This window comes from Macrobrachium nipponense, chromosome 16 (genome assembly GCF_015104395.2).
Source record: "Macrobrachium nipponense isolate FS-2020 chromosome 16, ASM1510439v2, whole genome shotgun sequence".
In the NCBI taxonomy this organism is placed as follows: domain Eukaryota; kingdom Metazoa; phylum Arthropoda; class Malacostraca; order Decapoda; family Palaemonidae; genus Macrobrachium; species Macrobrachium nipponense.
This window is the reverse complement of record NC_087209.1, coordinates 316,282-338,814: the sequence shown is the minus strand read 5'-3', so window position 1 is coordinate 338,814 and position 22,533 is coordinate 316,282. Positions and strand designations below refer to the sequence as shown.

General features: G+C 40.7%; 1 protein-coding gene across 4 annotated transcripts in view; it reads left to right on the top strand.

Moving 5' to 3' along the window:
• Window positions 1-22,533, top strand: part of LOC135195492 (phospholipid-transporting ATPase VA-like) — a 199,123-nt gene that overhangs the window by 167,272 nt on the left and 9,318 nt on the right. For all 4 annotated transcript variants that reach the window (XR_010310155.1, XM_064221707.1, XM_064221709.1 and 1 more), the window contains exons 13-24: window positions 266-878; window positions 1,008-1,124; window positions 1,358-1,618; window positions 8,698-8,855; window positions 9,236-9,471; window positions 9,974-10,160; window positions 10,521-10,691; window positions 10,882-11,005; window positions 11,265-11,422; window positions 12,701-12,805; window positions 14,157-14,344; window positions 14,792-14,926. Coding sequence is in view for 3 of the 4 variants with exons in the window: in XM_064221707.1 (XP_064077777.1) it covers window positions 266-878; window positions 1,008-1,124; window positions 1,358-1,618; window positions 8,698-8,855; window positions 9,236-9,471; window positions 9,974-10,160; window positions 10,521-10,691; window positions 10,882-11,005; window positions 11,265-11,422; window positions 12,701-12,805; window positions 14,157-14,344; window positions 14,792-14,926 (2,453 nt within the window). In the remaining variant the exon portion in view is untranslated. The remainder of the gene's footprint in view (window positions 1-265; window positions 879-1,007; window positions 1,125-1,357; window positions 1,619-8,697; window positions 8,856-9,235; window positions 9,472-9,973; window positions 10,161-10,520; window positions 10,692-10,881; window positions 11,006-11,264; window positions 11,423-12,700; window positions 12,806-14,156; window positions 14,345-14,791; window positions 14,927-22,533) is intronic.

Sequence of the window (22,533 nt, the reverse complement as noted above, 5' to 3'; positions counted from 1 at the left end):
TTCAACTAGACCACTAAGCCAAAAATGTTAGATCTATGTGTTGGCCATATAGTAATGTAATGAACCAACTCTTGAAAAGGGCAACATGCCTAAAACAACAACACTGAAATTCATTGTTAAAGGCCTTAACATAGCTTGTTAATTATGACAGAAATTGTGTTAAAATTTTAAAAATAATTTGAGATTATTTTTTGTGAGATTGTCATTAGTATAAAGGTGTTCAATTGCCCCATAGGATTCTCATTTTGTTGCATTTTTGTTTCAGATGAATGCCAGTGGTACTATAGTGCCAAATGAAAGTGCCAATAGTTGTGATGTTAGTGAAGCTGATAATGCAAGTTTTGACACTACAAACACTAACTTGGATTCTAGTTTTAGTACCTCAACCAGCACTTTGAATTCAAACTCTTGGAGATCGAGCCGTTTATTACGAGGAATCATGTCCCTGTCAAGACCACTTTCACCTATTGCATCTTCACCTCGAAGCACTCCTCCTCATACTCCAGAATCATCCCCACGCCATCCACCTTTGAATCATTTGACTCCTAATCATCACCTGCCATCGCCAGCTGTCAGCGTCATGCTGAATCCTATTGATCCGTCAAGTAATGGTGGAAAAATGAGTGACAACATGGGAATAGTCTACTCTGTACCAAATTCGGGTCCAGCAAGGCCATCTCTCCTAAATATTCAGGCAGCTCAAGTGTACACTGCCAATCTTTCGAGGGATGCACGTTCCTTGACACCTTCGCCAATGGATATCAAGCCAATCTACGAAGCTGAAAGTCCAGACGAACTTGCTCTGGTTGATGCAGCTTACAAGTATGGATGTCGCTTGCTCAAGAGATCCCTGCACAATGTCCTGATATCATTGCCTGGCAAGTAGTACTAGATTTGAATGTTTTTAACCAATGTCCTTGAACATATCACTGATTTGCATTTTCTAAAGTTCTGACAGAATTTTCAGCATTTGGAAATTATTTCCTAATTTTTATTTTACTTCACAGGGTATGGATTGTGCGAGTTTGAAGTGCTACACGTTCTGCCGTTTGATTCTAATAGAAAAAGGATGTCTATTATAGTGCGTCATCCTGAGACACAAGAGAAGATTTTGTATTGTAAAGGTGAATATTGTAACATCTTTGTAGTAGTAGTACTACTATTTGCTATTGTAGATTTTTGAAATTATAGATTTAATCTGAGGCAAGGAAGAATCTAGTTGGTACTGCAAGCTAAAATATTTGGATAAAATCAGGAATAAAACACAGGAGTATGTTTATATTTACTGAATTGATCAAATAAATGTCCAAAGTTTAGTTAACTATTATATTTTAATATATGCTTTGAATATTTTCAGGTGCTGATAATGCTATTTTAGATAATTTAAGTAGAGCCATAGATGACAAAACGAAGTTGAGAATATTTCGCACGCAGCAGCAACTCAATAGTTATTCCAAAAAGGGTTTGCGGGTGTTGTGTATGGCCAAGCGTGTTCTGTCTGATACAGAGTACGAGGACTGGGCCATGAAGCATAAAGAGGCAGAAAATGCCCTCTCTAGTCGTGAACATAAACTTCAAGACTCTTATCTTAGGATTGAGAGAAACTTTGAGTTGATAGGTATGTATTTTGTGAATTGAATTCCAAATCTATAGAATAACTGTCTCCGTCTAAGACTGTAAAATGAATGAGGTTCTAGTCGACTTAATGGGCTTGAAACAGTGTAAACTTTAAGTGCTTTTGAATTTTCTGAATAATTTTAGTTAACTTAAACTTCCTGTGAATGCTTTAAAGGATTTAACGATAGAATACTTTCATGAGACTGAAAGAATGTATTGAAAGAAAACTTTATTTACGGTTATGTACATAATAGTTAGTAGTTTTGACTTTTAACTAGTGTTGCTGCGATAGTTTAGAACAAACCAACGCAGCATAGGGTGGTTTCATGTGATTTTGATACATTAAAGCATTTTGACAGCAATCCAGTCATAGTACCCTTTTGTACATGGAACTTACCCAGCAGATATATACTTAGCTTTAGACTCCGTCGTCCCCGACAGAAATTCGAATTTCGCGGCACACGCTGCAGGTAGGTCAGGTGATCTACCGCCCCTGCCGCTGGGTGGCAGGAATAGGAACGATTACCATTCTAGAATCAGATTTTCTCTGTCGCGGTAGTGTCAACATACGTTGTTGCTACCTCCTGACTTGATTTTCGTTTTTTCATCGCCATCGACCTTCTGGGCTGTCTTTTGCAGGGAAGTACTGGGTCTTTGGTTGGCATACGCTTTTATTAACTTTTTAATGAATTTGGCTTCGAAATTTCGAAGAATATATTACGTGAAACTACCGAATTTTTCTGGTAGACACTTATATTTTGCAATAAGGGAAATATTGATATTTTTTTTTTTTTTTTTTTTCACTAATACGTGTATAAGGTGTTAGAACTTGATGAAGGAAATATAAGATCTAACTTCCTACTTTAGGAAGTCAGAAAGCATATAACTAGATAGGCTTCCTTTAGAAGCTTTAAGAGCTCTCGTACTAACGAGCAGTTAGAGTATTGACAATTCTAGTAGTTGTTGCATCCTCATCACCTTCTTACTCCACAGAATCTACAAATTCATATGTGCAAATTTGAAGATAAATGGATGGAGCTCAAAAGGCGAGCTCTAAAAAGGTAAGAAGTGAATATAGTGTTCCCAGTGCAGTGGAGGGTGCGTCTGATCGGCTCCGTAGCGCTTCCAGGCCTAGACCTCTTCCAAACTCCCAGACCCAGTGGAGGAGGAAAGTCGACAGCCGCAGGAAGGTTAGGGTGGAGAACCCCCACCGGTCAGGCGTCCCCTCGGCAGGTTCTGTAGAACGTCCCAGACTGCCAAGGATAGCCATTGATAAGGCATCCTTAAAAAAGTGTCTCTCTTCTTCTTACATCCGAAAAGACGAAGAATGTATGTTTGGAGTGATCTAGCGCGTTCTCTGAAAAACTAAGAGAACACTGAGCAAGAGCCAGCCGCTGCCATGAAGCCGCGTTCCAGCAAGCTAGCGTGAGGTACGTTCCTATAGCCAGCAGCGAGGCGCGTTCCAGCTAACAGACTAGCGCGAGCCGCGTTCCTACAACCAACGCGAGCCGCGTTCTAGAAAATTTTTCTTGGCGCAAGGCGCCTTCAAAGAGACGAAGCGCCAGCCTGGCGCAAATTGCGCCAGAAAAACAGACGGCTAGAGCAAGGAGCCTTACAGTAGATTGGCAATCAGAACGATCCTTCCATTGAACGTTTCCGGGCAAGAGGCTCTTTCTAAAAGGGGTCTAGTAGGCGCTCGGAACTGTCAGGGCGCACGGGACCTTCCACGCAAGCGGAACGTTCCAGGAGCGAGTCTCCTTTCTAGCGCGCGGAACATTCCAGGCGCTAGGTGCAAGGATCCAGGCGCCAGAATATCCTTTCTCTATCTGCCTCGCAGGGAAGAAGGTAGTAGAGTATCTGCTGTATGAGAATACGATACGGCAAATCATAAGCACATACCGTAGTTACTTCTTTGCTGAGCAAACTCAATTACCAGTATCCTTCCAGGAATTTCCTAGGAAGGACTACGCTTAAAGGGATTGTTAAGACAACACCTACTTAGCTTCTAGATTTATCGAAGTCTTTGTTTCGCTTAGATATGCATTATAAGAACTTCCTGAAGTTCGATAATAATGTTATAAGATTCCTTTATTAAATGGAGTAGCTGGCAACTCTGGAAGAGTAAGGCCAGTCGGCTAACGAGACTGCTATCGCTTAGGCACCAACGCAGTATCATGTAGGTGTCGGTCATGAGTGGGCGGTAACATATGTCTCTCCTGCGGGATGGAATGAATAACCGTGTCTCTCCCCTACAATCGTGGTTTTAGCCTCGATTGAGGGGATAGTTAAGCAAACATAAATAAAATATTGTCTGCCTTTTGCTAAGAAGCTTTCAATAAGAAAGATATTACATTTCAATGCTGTTTACCGTAGGTAACATTTTTAAAGGATTCTAACGCAGCGAAACTCTATACGTATTGTATAATGCTCTCATGCTTACGAAAGCATGGCTTATTAGAGTACATGCTTAGTGAGAAGATGAATGTAGTAGAGAATTCACTTTAATAAGACTAACGGTATGGTCAAGTCTTATGCACATACCGAGGTTAACTACAGAATTCCTAGTATCCTTACAAAGCTTTCCTAGATTAATGCTGTTTACCACAATGTGACAGTATATAAAGGATTCTAATACGGCAGCGCGCGATATATATAATTCTCTCATCCTTTCGAGAAACGCACACAACCTTTTTAAATTCGGATATTGCTCAAGAGAAGTTGGTGAGTCGGATGGGAAACATTCTCTTAGTGGCAGAAGTTGTTTCCCTGAATGGACTATACTACGTATATAAAAGTTTTTTCCCACTAAGAACGGAATTAACATGTGAAGGATGTCGGGTACATAAAGGCATAGATGTTATGGCACATAACCTTAAAAGAACTAGAAGGAAGCGCCAGCCTGGCGCAAATTGTGCCAGAAGCACCATCCAAGATATTTTCTCGTTTTAGCGAGTTATTAAACTAAGAGTCCAGTAGCCTCTCGGACAGCAGGCTCGGTAACGGCAAGATTCGTTCCTGATTTCGTTACCCATTTAATCGAAAAGGGTCGCTTACAAGGAATGATGAAATGATTTATTTTAATCACTTAGGCCAATTCCACGACTCTCTCATATCGCAAAGAGCATCGAGAATCTCTTTTTTCGCCCCGGTTCGCGTTAACAAAAGAGAACCTATTTGGGAACAGACACGGAACGTAACGATCCTTAAGAGGTTCGATGCAAGATTTTGCATGTCCGTGAGAACCTTCTCGATCGAAGATAATAACTGTTAACATATGTCTAACATTTATTGAAAAGAGTTGTGAGAACCTGCGGAAAGTCTTCTTCATAGATCTCTTTGTAAGGTAGAAGACGAACAGGCTTCCTTTAGACTGCTTCTTTTTCCTCGAACCAAGAGAGGTAGCAATATAAGACATCTTTAAATTTAAAGAAGGGGAATAAACTTAGCCTTTTTTTTCCCCATAGTTATAAATTCTTAACAGATATTAAGATAATTGGGCGTCAAAGGAAGAGAGGATGTATGCCTCATTTTGGCCTTAGAGAGGTTGGATTCACAGAAGTCACGTTCTTCTCACAGCATGTTTCGTAAGGCTTTTCCAAGAGTATCTGGATATTCTATCAGAATCTATTATAAATAGACCTATAAAACCTCTCCACTCTGAGTCTGTCCGCGTGCAGACTGACCAGTAAAGTGGACATGAATGAGAGGTTTTTTCAAGGTAAATGACAATAGTCATGGCTAAGACATAGAATTGCTGCAGATCGTGCTAGATGGAATGGGGAAACTGTCCTCTTCCGATACCTCTGTGAACCACATAGCGAGGTTTTTTCTTCACTTTCAGAGGGAAGAATCACCTATGTATATATCTGCTATCAAAGAACGCAGTAAAAGGCCATACTCTGTCTCTACAAAGGGAATTAGAGATAACGAGGATTAAGATCTTCGGGATCTTATACGATACCGCAATACGACAAGAGTAGGATATTCATGTACTTCGAATGGGATTTTTTTTTTTTTTTTTTTTGTGGCCACAGATTCCGTGTTCCGACAAAATGGAACTGCTCCTCATCTACTTCTTTGAGGAAGTTTATGAAGGAATTCTTTGTTTCTCTTAACCCTAAACGACCAAGAAGACAAGTGAATTTTTTGTGCATTGGAATCTCGCATCAGATTCAATGGAGACTCGGCAATGGGTTCTTGCCAGCATAGTATGTCTGGCAAAAGAAATAAATCCCTCTATTCCTGACGCAACGCTTTCAGAGAGAAGTTTAGTTGCCCAGGCAGGGTACTTACATTTTCATCTACAGAAGAAGAGATGGTTTAAACGTTTGCCTACAGAGTCTTCGGGGTGCGATGAGGGCTCAAAATGCTTCCAGAAGGTATTCAGAAGGATACAATAAGAGCTAGAAATCAGGGTTCCGCCCAATTTCAGCTCAGAGTCTCCTTCGACTTCCAGACTCCTTCCCTTCCTTCGGGCAAGGATAGGGAAGATTCTGCAACGAGGAACCTCATCAACATGTAAGAAGAGATCTCGTTAGCAAAAGAAGTGTTCACGAAGGATCCTCCTCGGAGGAAGACTCTTCTCTCTCGTGTTGTTAGATATCCTGTCGTCTACTGGTGTAGCTGACTAAAATCACCTCCCCTTGCCAGGGGCCAAAAGCTCAAAGGGGAAGAATTTCTTCCACCCTTCTCCAGTCTCCTGATAAACAACTTATGTGGTTGTTCAGGACTCTCGGACAATGTAGCGCCAGCCAAGCGCCAAATGCCAAATACAGGCGAAAAACGCCAGAGGCGGACAGTTCCAAGGAACTCTGTCATGGTCGGATACTGAGAAGGAGCGGGCCTCCAACCTGGCGCAAATGCGCCAGAGGCGAACAAATCGGACAGATATAAGAGTGTCCGATGTGGACATCGTCAGACAGCCTAGAGACTCTTCCAAGCTCGAAGCTCCAGCAAGTGTGGAGGAGCCAAGCCAGGCGCGAGGCGCCAGCCAGGCTCTAGGAGCCAGCCAGGCTCTAGGAGCCAGCCAGGCTCTAGGAGCCAGCCAGGCTCTAGGAGCCAGCCAGGCTCTAGGAGCCAGCCAGGCTCTAGGAGCCAGCCAGGCTCTAGGAGCCAGCCAGGCTCTAGGAGCCAGCCAGGCTCTAGGAGCCAGCCAGGCTCTAGGAGCCAGCCAGCTCTAGGAGCCAGCCAGGCTCTAGGAGCCAGCCAGGCTCTAGGAGCCAGCCAGGCTCTAGGAGCCAGCCAGGCTCTAGGAGCCAGCCAGGCTCTAGGAGCCAGCCAGGCTCTAGGAGCCAGCCAGGCTCTAGGAGCCAGCCAGGCTCTAGGAGCCAGCCAGGCTCTAGGAGCCAGCCAGGCACCATCCAGGTGCCAGGCTCCTTCAAGGCTAGGCTCCAGTCAGGATTGAGGATCCATCCAGACGCAAGGCTCCTTCCAGTAAAGAGAAACCTAAAGCTCTGTCATGTAAGAGGGCTAGTCCCCATTGATATGATACAGGTAAGCTCTGCCATGTAAGTGGGTCAGCCCCCATTGGCACGATCCGAGAAGGCTCTGTCGTGTAAGCGGGCTAGCCCCCATTGACATGATCCAGAAGGGTTTGTCCAGTCATAGGTCCCTACCTCGCTGAAACTCTTGAGGCATGCAGACTCATAGACAGTAATCATGAAGTCTTCTGCCAGGCTCCAGGTGCCTTCCAGGCGCAAGGCACCAGCCAGACGCAAGGCTCCAGCCAGGCGCGAGGCGCTAGCCAGGAAGGAGGAGCCAATCAGGCACCAGCCAGGCGCGAGGCGCCAGCCAGGCGCAAGGCGCCATCTAGGCGCGAGGCTCCAGCCAGGCTCTAGGCGCCATTCAGGCGAAGGCTCCAGCCAGGCGCGAGGCGCTAGACAGGCGCTAGGCGCCTGCCAAGCGCTAGCCAGGCTCAGGCTTCACCCAGAAGAGATCTATATCAAAGAACGCCCTGGCCTCTTTGAGACATTGTGATCTCCTAAGCACTTGATAAGTGCATTGATGATTCCTTCAAACAGCTGAGAATTAAAAGCGCATGAAGTGCGAGCTTTTCCGAATTCTTGTTCTTTCCCTAACAATATGTCATAGGACATATTAGCTGTCATATACGGGAGATGCAACTCTGTGTTGACTTCCCATTATCCGAAGGATGTCAAGATAACCTTCGAGGGATCCTTCTCTCTTGGTTGATACGTGTCTGCGGATACATTGCTGGGATAGGGAGCAGATACTGATTCCAAACTTAGTGAGTTAAATTTTATTTAAAGTCGTGTTTTTTCTTTGGGTTGTTTGAAAGGAGTTTGTAGATAACTCTTTTCAACTTAAGCACTAACCCTCGTGTTAGGATCAGGTGATCGGGATCGGTGTTGTGCTCCTTAATTATGCCACTAGGCATAGGCATATTGTCATGTAAGAGGCTCTGTCGAGTAAATGGATAAGACCCCATCGACAGACCCACAAGAACTCTTAGCATAGGTCACATCCTCGCTAGAGCTCTTGAGGCGAAGCAGATTCCTAGGCATTAGCCATGGAGGCTTCCGCCTGATCAAGTAGGAACCAAGGTTTTATTTATTTATTACTACAACGTATGTTGTTTACCTGTCTATTCAGTAAATAGTTGTCTCTTTCCCACCACCAAGGGTGTCAATCAGCTAAGTATATATCTGCTGGGTAAGTTCCATGTACAAAAATGATATTGTTAAGATACAATAAAGTTTTGTACATACTTACCTGGCAGATATATAGATTGATGGCCCACCCAACCTCCCCTCAGGAGACAGGTGGAAGAGAAATCTGGTTCTAGAATGGTAATCGTTCCTATTATCCTGCCACCCGCAGCGGCATGGCGGTAGATCACCTGACCTACCTGCAGCGTGTGCCGCGAAATTCGAATTTCTGTCGGGGACGACGGAGTCTAAAGCTAAGTATATATCTGCCAGGTAAGTATGTACAAAACTTTATTGTATCTTAACAATATCATTTTTCTCAATTGCTGTTTTTTTTCTAATAATAGGTTTGAAAATAATGTCTTGTGTTAAATATGCAATGTATGGTATAAAGTTTTCTTATGCGGTACAGGTGCCACTGGTATAGAAGACAGATTGCAAGAAGGAGTTCCTGAAACAATCCAAGCAATGCGAGAGGCTGGTATTGTTGTGTGGGTTCTAACAGGAGATAAGCAAGAAACTGCCGTCAATATTGCATATTCTTGCTCGCTATTTGCTTCAAGTATGGAGGTCAGTGTGAGAGGTTCTGCTTTGCTTGTTAATTTTAATAATGCATATCATTGAAGTGGAATTTTTCTTTGTACAGTGATAGACAACTTTTAATAGAATAAAAAAAAATGTCCTGTGCAGGGTTGGGAATGATTAAATCAAACTGATTTAATCAAGTGATTAAATAATTTATATTTTCATTAAAAAAATCGTTATTTTTTTTACTTTTTTGAGATTTTTGCAGTCAATGATGAATTATATGTACAGTAAGGTTGTTTCCACTTCAATCAGGCTCGTATTAGAGACAGTGATATACTTTTGTTCATAAGTTTTACTCTAATCTATTGTGTTGGAGAAGAATTTTGTGCTTACATATTCAGTTATAAGGATTTTATTTTCAGATTCTTAAACTAAACGCACGCACAAAAGATCAAACTGACAGAATGATAAAATTTTTCTTGCAACAAATCGAGCAAGAAGAAGCATTACAGGCACAAGCAACAAGCAATGGTGGTGCACGGATGTCTGGTACTTCGAGAGGTGAAAGCGTTGAGTTCTCAAATGTTCAAGGGAATTCTCTCAGGATCTCAAACTCCCAAAAAAATAGGGGACTTGTGGTAGATGGGAGAACACTTGTGTAAGTGTTGTAGTTTAATTTTTTCACTAACCTTGCTATGATCAGAATAGTTATTTTCTTTGGAGACCTCGTGTGTTTGGAACGAAGTTGTGGATGTTTGTAAATCTTATCTGTACTTAGTACTTCAGTCATGGCAGCATCTTCAAAATGCTTAACATCTTGAAGGAACTGATATATGATGCAGATATATAGAAGAGTTAATAATGTTGACTTCTTGGTGAAATAAATTTTATGAATTTAAAAAATCAATTTAATGAGAGTGATATTCTACAAGTATGAAATATTTGTTCAAATTACAACGAAATTGTAATTGTGCCTTTGGGAATGGAAACCATCGCCTTTTATGTAGGTGTATCCTCATTACAAACTGGAATCAGTTGTTGAAACTTGGTAAAAAGTTTTGACATGGGCAAATTAAAATAGCGAATAGCAAATCAATACAATGTTCATGTTTATCAGTTAAGTCTTCAAATATATAAGGAATGCTTTCATATCCCAATAGGTTTGTTCTTGATCATCGAGCCAATTTGAAGAAGCCATTCCTGCTGCTTGCACAGAAATGTAGCTCTGTGCTTTGTTGCCGAGCTACGCCTCTCCAGAAATCTCTGATAGTTCGTAGTGCTAAGGATAACCTCAAAGTTCTTACACTTGCTGTAGGCGACGGTGCTAATGATGTGTCCATGATTCAGGTAATGTGAAATCTATGAACATCATGTAAATTAGTTGTTTTATGTCATCTTTGCCTTGAATTCTTCGTGCTTTTGTCAGCAATTTTTTGCAATGTTGATTTAATATAAATATTTTTGCTGACTATGCTTAAAAGTACACAGTGGAATTCAGTTTTCTGCTACTTGTAAATCACATTGTAACAGGCCCTTTTATGAATATCAAATGGAGAGCAAAATGAAAGAAAAATTACATCCATACATCTGAATGAAATCAAACCTTAGGAAATATTGATAGTACTGCATTATTGTCTTTAAATATTACAAACCCTTTAACTCGCTAAATTGGCTCCAACCCATTCTTTCACAATACAAACTTTACAGACAGCTGATGTAGGTATTGGCATCTCTGGTTTAGAAGGGAGACAAGCTGTGATGGCGTCAGACTTTGCCATCGCCCGTTTCCACCACCTTGAGAAACTTCTGTTAGTTCATGGCCATTGGTGCTATGATAGGTTGGCACGTATCATTCTTTACTTCTTCTACAAAAATGCTGTAAGTATATGAAGTTCTGCATGTTTTTTACCAGTTAAGTCCTAAAATGTGATTTGCAGTTTACTTGTCCTTTTTTGGTGGTGTTAATTTACAATTAATGCTATATTACTGTGTACATATTGTATCTTCCTAAGTATCTTATATAAAATGTCTGGTGCACTGACTAGTTACATTTCTTATATTTTTTCAGTCTTTTGTATTTGTTCTGCTTTGCTACCAGCTATATTCAGGCTACAGTGGCAGTAGCATGATTGATCAGATGTACCTGATGGTATTTAACCTGCTCTTTACATCAGTCCCTCCTATAATAGTTGGTAAGTTCATTATAGTATATCATAATTGGCATGTACGTATACATAACTTTTATAAGTTAAAAATTTGTTGTAAGCACCTAGACTGTGATACAGGTAAATTTCATTAATGAGTGCCAGGCTTAGGTTCATCTACATTTAATGAACTCATTAGCTGTAAATTGCTTTCAAGGAAACCCAAGAATATAAACTTGGGATATCAGATAGGGAACAATCTGTTTGTTGAGTGTTTCAAAATGCTAACCTGCTTTTTTGTTGACAGGTATTTATGATAGAGATGTCCCCCGTGAACTACTTTTATCACAGCCACAGTTGTATGCTCAAGGCCAAGAATCACGACTTTACAAACCTCATTCCTTTTGGATAAACATTTTGGATGCTTTGTACCAAGCTGTTATAATCTTTTTCTTTGGGGCTGTGGTAAGTACTTTTCAATAGGGATGTGCCCAAGTGCCTGTATTGGTGGTATCTGCTAGTTTTTGTGGTATTGGTGAATTTCTGGCCGATACTTTTGTCATTAGTATTGGAATTTAAAGCCCTTCTAGGCTTCCTAAAATGTACAGGCAGTCCCCGGTTTACGACGGGGCTTCCATTCTTGAGTCACATCGTAAGCCGGAACATCGTCAAAAGTCGTCAAAAATCCTAAGAAAACCGTACTTTTACAGTTTTGGTTGTATGTATTGAAAACTATGTAAACCATTTTTATTGTGTTTTTCATAAAAAAACTTCAAATATTAATTATTTTGCCATTTTGGAGTCTCATTTCTTCTGTAGGATTGGTTTCGTAACCCTGCAGCATGCGTTGTAAACCTGGAAATAATTTCTGATGAATATAATTGAAAAATGTCGCAACCTCGGAACGTCATAAGCCGAAACAGTCATAAACCAGAGACTGCTGGTATATATTAACAAAGCCCACCAAACAAACAATATACTATAGGCATATCATTGTATATAGGTTCATTGTTTTATCTTTTAAAAATAGATGGTATCTTATTACTGTACAGTGTATTTAACAATTTATTACTGTAATTCTAATTTTTATTAACTACAGTTGTGTCTATCTCTATCAGCAATGAGTCATTGCCATTCTTTTGGAGTTGGATACTATTTTAACATGTGCAGTACAGGTATGGTATAAGTGAAGGGTGCAGTGAGTTAGTGTACTGCTACTGCAGCAGCTTGGAATTAGACACCTGCAGTTTCTATAACTCAATTATATGACCTTTCAACTTTTGAACCTTTAATACACAATAACCAGAGAACAAGAATGATTTTAGTAACAATATATATTCCCATAAACAGTAATACTATGGAAGTAACAGGTATCGGTATCAGCATCGGGTTTAAAAGTTGGTATTGGTATCGGCCAAAATTTGGTATTGGGAGTATCCCTAGTTTTCAATAGGAATTTCTTGTGTATATAAAGATGTAAGGAAGTTTCTTAAAATTACTAGTCTGAAAAAGAACAGATGATGATGAGCATTTTTTGTAACCTTACACTACTCTTTTGACCACATCTTTGTTTCCATCACTCTTCAGTAGTATATACAGGTTTTAACCTTTTGCCATCTGCCTGTACTATATGAAAAGAATTTATTTTTGAACTGTTGCCTGTTAATGGTTAAAGTACACAATCATTTGTTTTGTGTATTTTGTGTATACAAGGTAGTTAATGCAGAGTATTTCTCCTCTTAGCTTCATGAAGATTCAGATGCCGGGATGTATGAATTTGGCATGACAATTACCCACTCAGTATTAATTGCACAACTGCTTCATATTGGCATAGAAACAAAATCTTGGGTGAGTATTTACTTAGTTTTATATTTTTATTACTAAAGATTAAGTTTCCATAGAATATAATGAAGTGTTCCACAGAAACCAAAATATAATATTGTGGTTAAGTCTGCAAGTCAAAGGTGTCAACTTTCTTGTTGCAGTATATTTCAATGCAATTTTAAAGTAGCTCACAAAAAGTTTGCCTTCTTGAGTTTCATTATTGTAATGAGTTCTTTTTTAGTTTTAATCAGTATCTTGGTTGTATTAGTCAAATGCTAACATTTATTTTTCCCGTACTAGTGGTTTTATATATTTATGGGGGAGGGAGTCAGTGCCTAAGTATCATATTTGGAGATGTAGTTGAGAGATATAAAAGGTCAAAGAACAGTGGGGAATAAAGAAATGAGCTCTGTTTGTAAATGCAGATCTATGGAAGAAAAGGAAAATTTTTATAAATTGGAAAAGTGTAAGCAGGGTGAGAATTTGAAAGTATAGAGGGAGGAAAGAAGCAAATCACTGAACCAGTCCAGTAATTAATTCACAAAACTGAAATTTTGAAACTTCATTTAGAGTGACAGTTATGCAGCAAAGGATCAGTTTGACTGCTCTTTAGTTTTTGGAACAAGTTCTTTCAAAAATGATCTTTAAAATTTAAAAATCAGATGGAAATGATGCATATTATGTATAAGCTATATTAAACATCACCAAAATATCACTTATGATTACTTTTATGAATGGCATTCAGAGGAGAAATATAAAAATTGGTTAGGGATGTTAAAAATTTTAGTAAAGAGATTCTCGAGTGTGTTAGACTCCGTACCTTCCATGTGGTGAAGGTGGTTAATCATGAGCATTTTCCAGTACCCAAGTTGGAAACCTGCTAGCAGTGAACCTGTCAAAGGTCATCTTATGACTAGCAATTTTTTGCCAGGTTTAGATTGCTGTAAAAGAAAACTATTGAAATGGCTATTTATCTGTCCATCTGCAGTTTTTCTGTCTGCCCTCAGATCTGAAAAACTACTGTGGCTAGAGGGCTGCAAATTATGTTGATCATCTGCCCTCTAGTCTCAGTAGTTTTTATTTGATCATGTGCCTGGCAATGCTGTTGGTGCCAACAACACAGGCCATCGCTGGGCCATGACAGCATTTCATATAGCATTATATGCTGTACAGAAAACTTGATTGTGCCAAAGAAACTTTGACGCTTTTCTTCGGTACTTACTTGTTTGAACGTTTGCTAAATTCATATTTTTACAATTTTTTATTTAGATTGTTCAATTTTTTTCATTATTTAGATAATTTAGGTAACTGCACAGTAGCATATGAAGAGATTTCTGTAGCTTAGTTTTTTGCTATTGATTGCTCATTCTTACAGACTGTGATTCATGTGGGTGGATTGGTACTCTCCCTTCTAGCGTTCTATGTCTTTGGCATAATTTACACCATGCTTTTCCCTGGTGGGTTTGGCTCCCCTAGTCAGTTTGGGGAACTAGAGCATGCCATGACTTCTCCTTTACACTGGCTAACAGTTTTACTTACGTCAGTCATTGCCGTCTTACCTAGGTAAGGAACTTCATATCACACACAATGTCCAGATGTCCATATTTGAGATTTTTTTAATATGGTTTTAAAAGTTAATATAATTTCATGTACGTAGTATCAAAATGTTCTTAATTAATTATTATTTAAAGATAGTCATTTCATGTACGTAGTATCAAAATGTTCTTAAATAATTATTATTTAAAGATAGTCACGTACAGTCTTGTACATTGAGGTACATTTGTTACATATTAATTCCCTGCCAATAATGACAAATTGGTAAATATTTAAGTTTATAAAATTTAGTCAGGCTTAAGAAATAATGAATACAGAGCACAAAGTACTTTATACAATTTTATATTTAAAAATTAAATTTCTTAGTATATACTATGTTGATATGTAGTTGTAAGTTTTTTATCTTGTCATTTCAAAACTTGAAGAGAGGATTCTGAAACTGTATTTTCAATGCAGATTTGTGGTTCGGGCTTTAAAGTGGTCTTTAAATCCCAATGAAATCATGCAAACAATGATAGAAACAAGAGGAATGAGGAAACAAGACTTTGTGGTTTCATGGTCAAGATCAACTTCTTCTTCATCTGTGTACAGGTAATTGTTACTTTTCCAAGTATTTTTCTCTGTAATTTTTTACATTCGTTTACAGGATTTCCTTTATGTAATTTGCATGACCTTTCTCGCATGCAGAACTGAATAGGTGTAGCCTATAGAGTAGTGGAGCACAGTTAGACATACGTTATGCTCACTTTTTTCACTTTTTCTACTAGATCATCTTACAGTGGCAGTAAAGTGCATGAGGTAATTCAGTTACTTGGAAAAAGCAGTTTATTATTGGGAGACTCAAAAGTCTATAAAAGGAAATACCTAGTACAGCATCAATAGAACTTTGGTAAATAGTGGTAGCAGAGATTTGGTATGATAAAAATGAAATGCTGATTAGGTATGGGGAGAATATTATTGAACAGTATAACTAGCATACAATGGCTATAACAGTTGAAGGGTCCTATTATTCCTAAAACAATATGAATTGACTAATTATAATAAATTAGGATACTGCACTACTAATCAGAATAGCTAATATGCTGTGGTTGTGAGCAATAGTGAAACTATTGACAATGAAGGATTTTAAAGGTTATAACTTTTTGTTATAAATAATTCTGTATCAGGCCAAACATAGGCGCATGATCAGAAATGGTCTGCAGATGTTTAAATTTTAAGTCATTGAGCTTATATGCATTTGCAGATAATAAAATTGCATTTTATGTAAATCAAAAAGGTAGTTTTATCATGAGTAGTATCCACGTTCACTTGAACGTGGATAAAACTGTACCGAATTAAATTAGAGCTATTTGCCTTTAGAACACGTACTAATAATGTTTTAATGCTTTTAGTACCCTACATTTGACATTGCATTTTCATATATTTACTTTTTTTTTTCTTTCATTCAAGAGGAAAATACGTATTTCATTCAAGAGGAAAATACGTATTGAACTACTAGTTGTTCCTGGCAGTAGTTGTCTTTTATTGTGTAATCACCTTGATTCAAACCATAATCTTTTAGATAAAAATTGTCGCATCCCAATGTAATACCCTAGCAGTCACTTATATGTGCATGTTTGTATGACCAACTGTTATTACATATTTTGTTCATGAAACTTACCTGTCAGATATATATATAGCTGTATTTTCTGAAGTCCGACAGAATTTTAAAAACTTCCGACACACGCAGTGGTCGGCCAGGTGGTTAGTACCCATTCCCGCCGCTGGGAGGCGGGTATCAGGAACCATTCCCATTTTCTATTCATAATTTTTCTGTCGCCGGTGCTGAAAACACCTGTTTTCAGTACCTCCGTCTTAGGATTTTGGAAACTTCATTGCCGCTAAGTATCCTAATTGTCTTTTGATTTATTTACTTGGATTTGTGGCTAGGCATACGCTATCTTAAATTGATTTGAATTTGATTCATTTTTGCTTAAAATATCTGAATCTAGTTAGGCTAGTTTCAGACGGGGTTGTCTGCAAAGATAGGGTGTGGCTACCGAAAGCTTCGGTAGATCCGCACTTGGTATGTACGAGGGGTATGGGTCTTCCTTCTTTGTTGAGATTTGTCATGTAAGGAGGGTGAGACTTTGTCTATTCCGTAAGGAAGACGTATGATTCGTATGTACGCAATTAATCAGTAAACATGTCTAATTCCGTAAGGAAGACGTATGATTCGTATGTACGCAATTAATCAGTAACAAAAGTCAGAGGGTAGTGAACCTGCTAACCTTCCTGTAGACTTTTTTTTGCCTAACCCTGTAGTATGGCCTACGGGCTATGAATATGTCTACGAGAGGTGCTCGCTCTTCTTCATTGCTGTGAAGTGCTACTTCTGTAATTGTTACTCCTAACCCTGCAGTATTGCCTTCGGGCCCTAAGCAGGGTCTGTAGAGGAATTGCCCTTTCTCTTATACTCTTTCGATTCGTAACTTAGAATCGAAAGTGCTTGCTTTAGAGAGTAAAAGTGAAGTGCAGAAGTGCAGTGATACCCCTTGTGTAGTGGAGGGTGCGTCAGATCGGCCTCGTTTCGCCTCTAGGCCGGGACCTCTGCTTGACTCCCAGGACCCGGGGAGGGAGCATGTCGAAAGCCAAAGGAGGGTTACAAGGAACCCCCACCGATCTGGCGTGCCTTCGGCAGTTTCTGATGAAAATCCCCAGACTGCCAAAGTGCGTGCGCGTGCACGAATCCTGAAAGTTTGCTTCTCGTCCTCCGAAGCGTCCTCTCCGTGCAGGGGTTGGAGCTTTCGGAAGGACTCGCGCCCTCTAAATAGAAGCTTTATAGAAGAGGACGCTTCACGTCCTCTCTCTCTCTCGTTATGCGTTTCAGTGAGAAATAAGAAGGCGAATGTCGCCTGAACTCGTGTCCGTCTTTCCACCGAGAAATACGTAAAAGAAGTCATAGTAGCAGGAAGCTTTTGAGAGCGGACGCCTGGGACGCTCGGATGGACTCCAGGCGCGCGCGAGTGCACGCCAAGCGCGCTCCGTGCGCGCCAGTGGACTCCGAGCGCCGCTCCAGTGACGCCGAGCGCAGCTCCAGTGGACGCCGAGCGTGCACCAGCGCACGCCAGGTGTGTCGCCTGGCTGAACGTTTCTGTTGAACTCTTCAAGCTCTTGTTTCAGATTTGGGCCTAAAGAATTTTTACCTCTACCTTCGGTGATACCTTCTACCTCACCTGCAAAGAATGTGAAGGAGGCAGTGCTTCGGAGGAAGCTTAAAGTGAACAGACAACTTCTTCTTCGAAACCCAGCAAGACATCGGGTTTCGTGAATTCAAGAGGTCTCTGTCAATTAATATTGCTTTTCGCATAGGTGGATGGAGTTAAGGAAGATCTCGTTTGCTCTACCGCAACCTTTGCCATTCTGCCAATAAATTTAAGTTGCCACTACCGCAGTCAAGACTTTGCGATAAGGCAGTTACGGGTTATGTAAGGCTCGATGTCCTGCACGTCAGGACTCTCGGCAACGTTCAGTAGGATTCTTGCAAAGGCACTCATCAAAAGGACGCTCTTCAGGAAAGCGCAAGACAAGACTTCCTTTGCCATACTGCCAATAAGTTTAAGCTTTAGCAGGCATTAGTTGTGATACGGGAGAGGAAGCTGGTTGGAGAGTTTCTTCCTCTTCCCAGGATAATTTTCCAAGCTTTTTAGCCCATCTGAAAGGGTTTTTCAGATGATAGATTTTGTTAGTTTCTAGTCGGGACTACGCTGCCGAATTGAACATCGTCGTCCTACTTGCCGTAAGCCCAGTCTCTTAACAGGATTCTTGCCCCTTCCTCGTTTGAGACGGGAATCGGAAAAATTAAATGCTCGACTCCCTGGATTACGTTTTGTCAATTCAGTGACTTTCCCCCATTGACAATATACTTTCGTTTTGTCAAGTAAGTGGGTATCCCCTCATTGACAAAATATCTCTTTGTCCCGTAAATGGGTTAGTTCTCATTGACAAACATCTCATTAACTTGATATTGCGTAAGCGAATAAGCTCTTATTGACAAGATTCGGAAGAGCTCTCATTCGTCATTCGCAGACTCGTACAAGAAATAGACTTGTAGACTACGTCAATGAACGCTTATGTCCAGTAACATAAGAAGCTTGAGCTGACTGCTTCGATTCTCTTAAGTTTTGTTCATGAAACTTGCCTGTCAGATATGTATGTAGCTGTATTTCCGAATTCAGCTATATATATGTCTGCCAGGTAAGTATGAACAAACTTTATTGTGATATAATTTCATATTTTGCCTTGCGTTATTTTACTTCTGGTTGGTTCAAGTCATATACGCTTGCTGTAGTTACTTCTTCGGATGGCAACCGAGAGGTCTATTGTCTATTTTAAGGACATTTAATCGTTACTCCCTGCAGCCTTCCAGGAGTTTCCGATTTATCTTTTACCGTTGTATGGTAGTGTTCTGACGACACAAACGCATCTATATATTTAGCGTTTTCTGTTTCGCTTAAATATACCAGCTTGAGAGTCTTTCGGCTCAAAAAATAACGGGCCTATTTCTTCGTAGAATAGGGTAGCTGGCAACCCAGACATAAAGTTAAGAGACGACGTTCGTAAGCTGCTGGCTGCTGCTGTCACGCTGTGTCTGTCTGTCTTCCAGTCCAACCGAGCCAGTAACAGATCGGGCGCTGTCATCCGCCGTAGGTTACGTCTCTCTCTCCTGCGGGATTGACTGACTAACCGTATCTCTGTGCTGGCGGTTACGTCTCTCCTGCGGGATTGACTGACTAACTGTAACTCTGCCCTACAATCACGGACTTTAGCCTAAGATTGAGGGGATTTCTTACGTGAATGAATAAACGTTGCATTCGTTTTGCCTTACTATGTTCAACAGAGTTATCTCTTAATCCTTTCGGTGCTCGTTACCGCACGGTATAGAACTACGAGTCTACCGCAACATTGCACTTTTATATGCTCTCCTGCTTAGGCAAAGCGCAGCCTTATTAGGGAAGTAAGCATACTCGGGGAGGGAATGGATGAGCTTGCTGGGGACCATTTCCTTCCTGAAGAAGTTTGTTTCCCCGAATAGACTGCAATTCAGACCACAGTTTTTTCCTACCGGGAAACTGAAATAATTATTCAAGATCTAGGAATGATTCTGAACATCTCTCAGTGCGTTTATCACCTGAGGTGATAGAAAGAAGGTGCCGGACATCTGGATAGGGTTTCAGATGTCCTGGATCTTAATCTGAAAGAAGTAAAAGCGATTCGGTAGTCCCTCCAGTCCTCGTAACGAGTTTTGGGAACCAGTGGTCCAGATCAACTCTGATATTCCACAGCTCTCTCATATCTTAAGAAGTATCTTCTCTCGGTCCCTGTTCGAGTTTACGAGAAAGCCTATTATAACAACAGGCGTAGAATGTAACGATCCTCTAGAGGTTCGTTACCGGATTGCAAAAGTCTGTACGAATCGTCTCGATCGACGGCAGCAACTATTGACTTCCGAGTGGAATCTTTCTTTAGAAGTAAGTTGAGAGTTGTGGAGACTTTAGGGACGCCCTTTCATTCTTCTCTTCGATATGTTGAGGACGAAGAGGCGGCTTCTTCTCTGCTCCCTTATTCTCGTCGATCCGGGACGGTACCATTAAACGCCATCCTATGATATTGAACGGGGATGGATGTTTAGTCTCCTTTTCCCCTTTTTCAATCGCTTAGGAAATGTAATAAGAGGATTTTTTATGACTTCACAGGGAGCGACAATGACGCTGATCGCCCCATGTTGGCCTTCAGAATCCTGGATTCACAGAGGTCACATATTTCCTAGTTCACTTTCCAAGGACCTTTCCGAGAGAGTCGGTCTACTCTAACTCGAAAGGTACCTATAACCTCTCCGCTCTGAGTGACTACGTTCAGACTATCGAGAGGTTGACAGGAATAAGATTATGTACCGTCTTCCTTTTCCGTCTGAAGAATGGGATAAGCTGGCAGTCACAACTATTAAAGAATATGCAAATATGTTGTTGACGGCCTTTGGGCTCAGAGATTTGCGTCTGTCAAACAACAAAGCCCTTCACAATTTTTGAGTTCTTGTGGAATCTCGAAACTCGCTCACATCTACTTTTTGTCTCACCTGTTTTCTCGGAGTCAGACACTCGTGCGAGATCAGGCGACATATAGTAGCCCTGAGTTTCTTGTTGACGAAGTCAGTTGCGTTTATACACCCCCGATGATCGTGTAACATGAGACCAGGTTGGACTGTCAGGCATTTCTTCCTTCGGGACTGAATCGCCTTTTTGCTCCTCGCTCCTTTCTCCTGGCACCAGAAGCTCGAGTCAGGAGTTGATTCGCTGACGACGTTGGGTTGCGTTGATACACCCCCAAGGTTTGCTTAGATTGAATCGCCCAGGCAGTCCAGACACTCATTCTTCAGCGAAGAATAGTGCCTTATGGTCTTCAGGGTACAGCCTTGCTGTCCTTGATTCGTCTGACTGGTCAACTGGTCGGTCACCTGACTTTAGTACAGACGGACTGACTGTGCATGTCCAGATCGAAGCTTTCAATATGGAACTTAGACGTAGTCTGAAGTTCTTGATGTTAAAGCATTCGAACCTCTCCTACCTGTTAACTTTTTGCATGTGATCAGGAAGGCCTTCTTCTAACCACCCTAGATACGACAAAGAGGGTTAGTGAAATTTTAAGCCATCGTCACAAGTTTTGGCTTTAGAGAAGACAAGGCGGTGTGCTCTCTAAGCCTTCCGTTGTGGCCTAAGAATGGAAACCCGTTTTGTCCTTGGGCCAGGAGCTTGGAAGCAAGGATGGCACAAGTTAGTGGGCAGGAGCCAGAGAGAGTCCTGTGCCCTGTCGGGTCTCTCAAGTTTTATCTACATAAAACTCAAGAAAGTCGAAGTCATTCGGGCAATCTGCAGTGTTCCGAAAAAGACCAGACTTGCCCATATCGAAGAACACCCTGGCTTTAGTGTTAAGGAGTTCTTTCAAAAATGCTCCTTCATTGTGTTTGCACAAAGATTTGAAATCTTTTTATCTAAATGCTCACGAGGTGAGGGCGCGGCCTCGGAAGCATTTCAACAGAGCATGGCACTCAGTAACATCCTGAGTACCATGTTTTAGCGAAGCAACTCTGTGTTCACTTCACACTCCCTGCGAGATGTGAAGATGGCATATGAGATCTGCTGCTCGCTAGGGCCATACGTGTCTGCAGACACAATCTTGGGGGCAAGAAGTACCACTCATCCTATCCTGTAGAAAATGGTTAGGAAGAGCTCTTAATTTAGTTGATGAGTCGCCGACAACGGCGACTTCTTAACTCTTAAGTCTTGGTTAAAAAACACCTTAACTTTGGCTAGGTTGGTCAGGTGGTGATATATATATATATATATATTTATTTTACTTCTTAGCCCTCATGGTATGGTCAATATGGTCTAGTCACGTCGTGGTCTCGCCCCTGTTGACAGATCATCTGGAGTGCACCAGCTATATAGGTCTCTACCTCGCTGGCAACTCTAGTAGCACAAGCAGACTTACGTGGCAGTAACCACGAAGCCAGCTATGCTAACAGGTGGAACCAAGATGTAAATCATCTGCATGCATTTGTTTCCTAAAAATCCTTCATTTTGTCCCTTCCCACCCCCAAAAGGTGGATTCAGCTATATATATATCCGACAGGTAAGTTTCATGAACAAAATGATATTGTTATGATACAATAAAGTTTGTTCATACTTACCTGGCAGATATATATAATCAAGTACCCACCCACCTCCCCTCAGGGGACAGTGGAAATAAAAATTATGAATAGAAAATGGGAATGGTTCCTGATACCCGCCTCCCAGCGGCGGGAATGGGTACTAACCACCTGGCCGACCACTGCGTGTGTCGGAAGTTTTTAAAATTCTGTCGGACTTCAGAAAATACAGCTATATATATATCTGCCAGGTAAGTATGAACAAACTTTATTGTATCATAACAATATCATTTAGCTTTGTACTAATTGTAGTATGTAAAACTTAAAGATTTTTGTCTATGGGAATGCTGAAAAAAAAAATAGGAAAGAGTGTGATTAATTCAAATTTTCAGAGTAATATAAGAGTACGGGTATATTTCTCAGGGAACCTTTTTTTTTTTTTTTTTTAAACCAAAAATAGATTGTGCTGTACATACATCACCTAGGCCCACAGGTTAACAGCATCCACATGCCA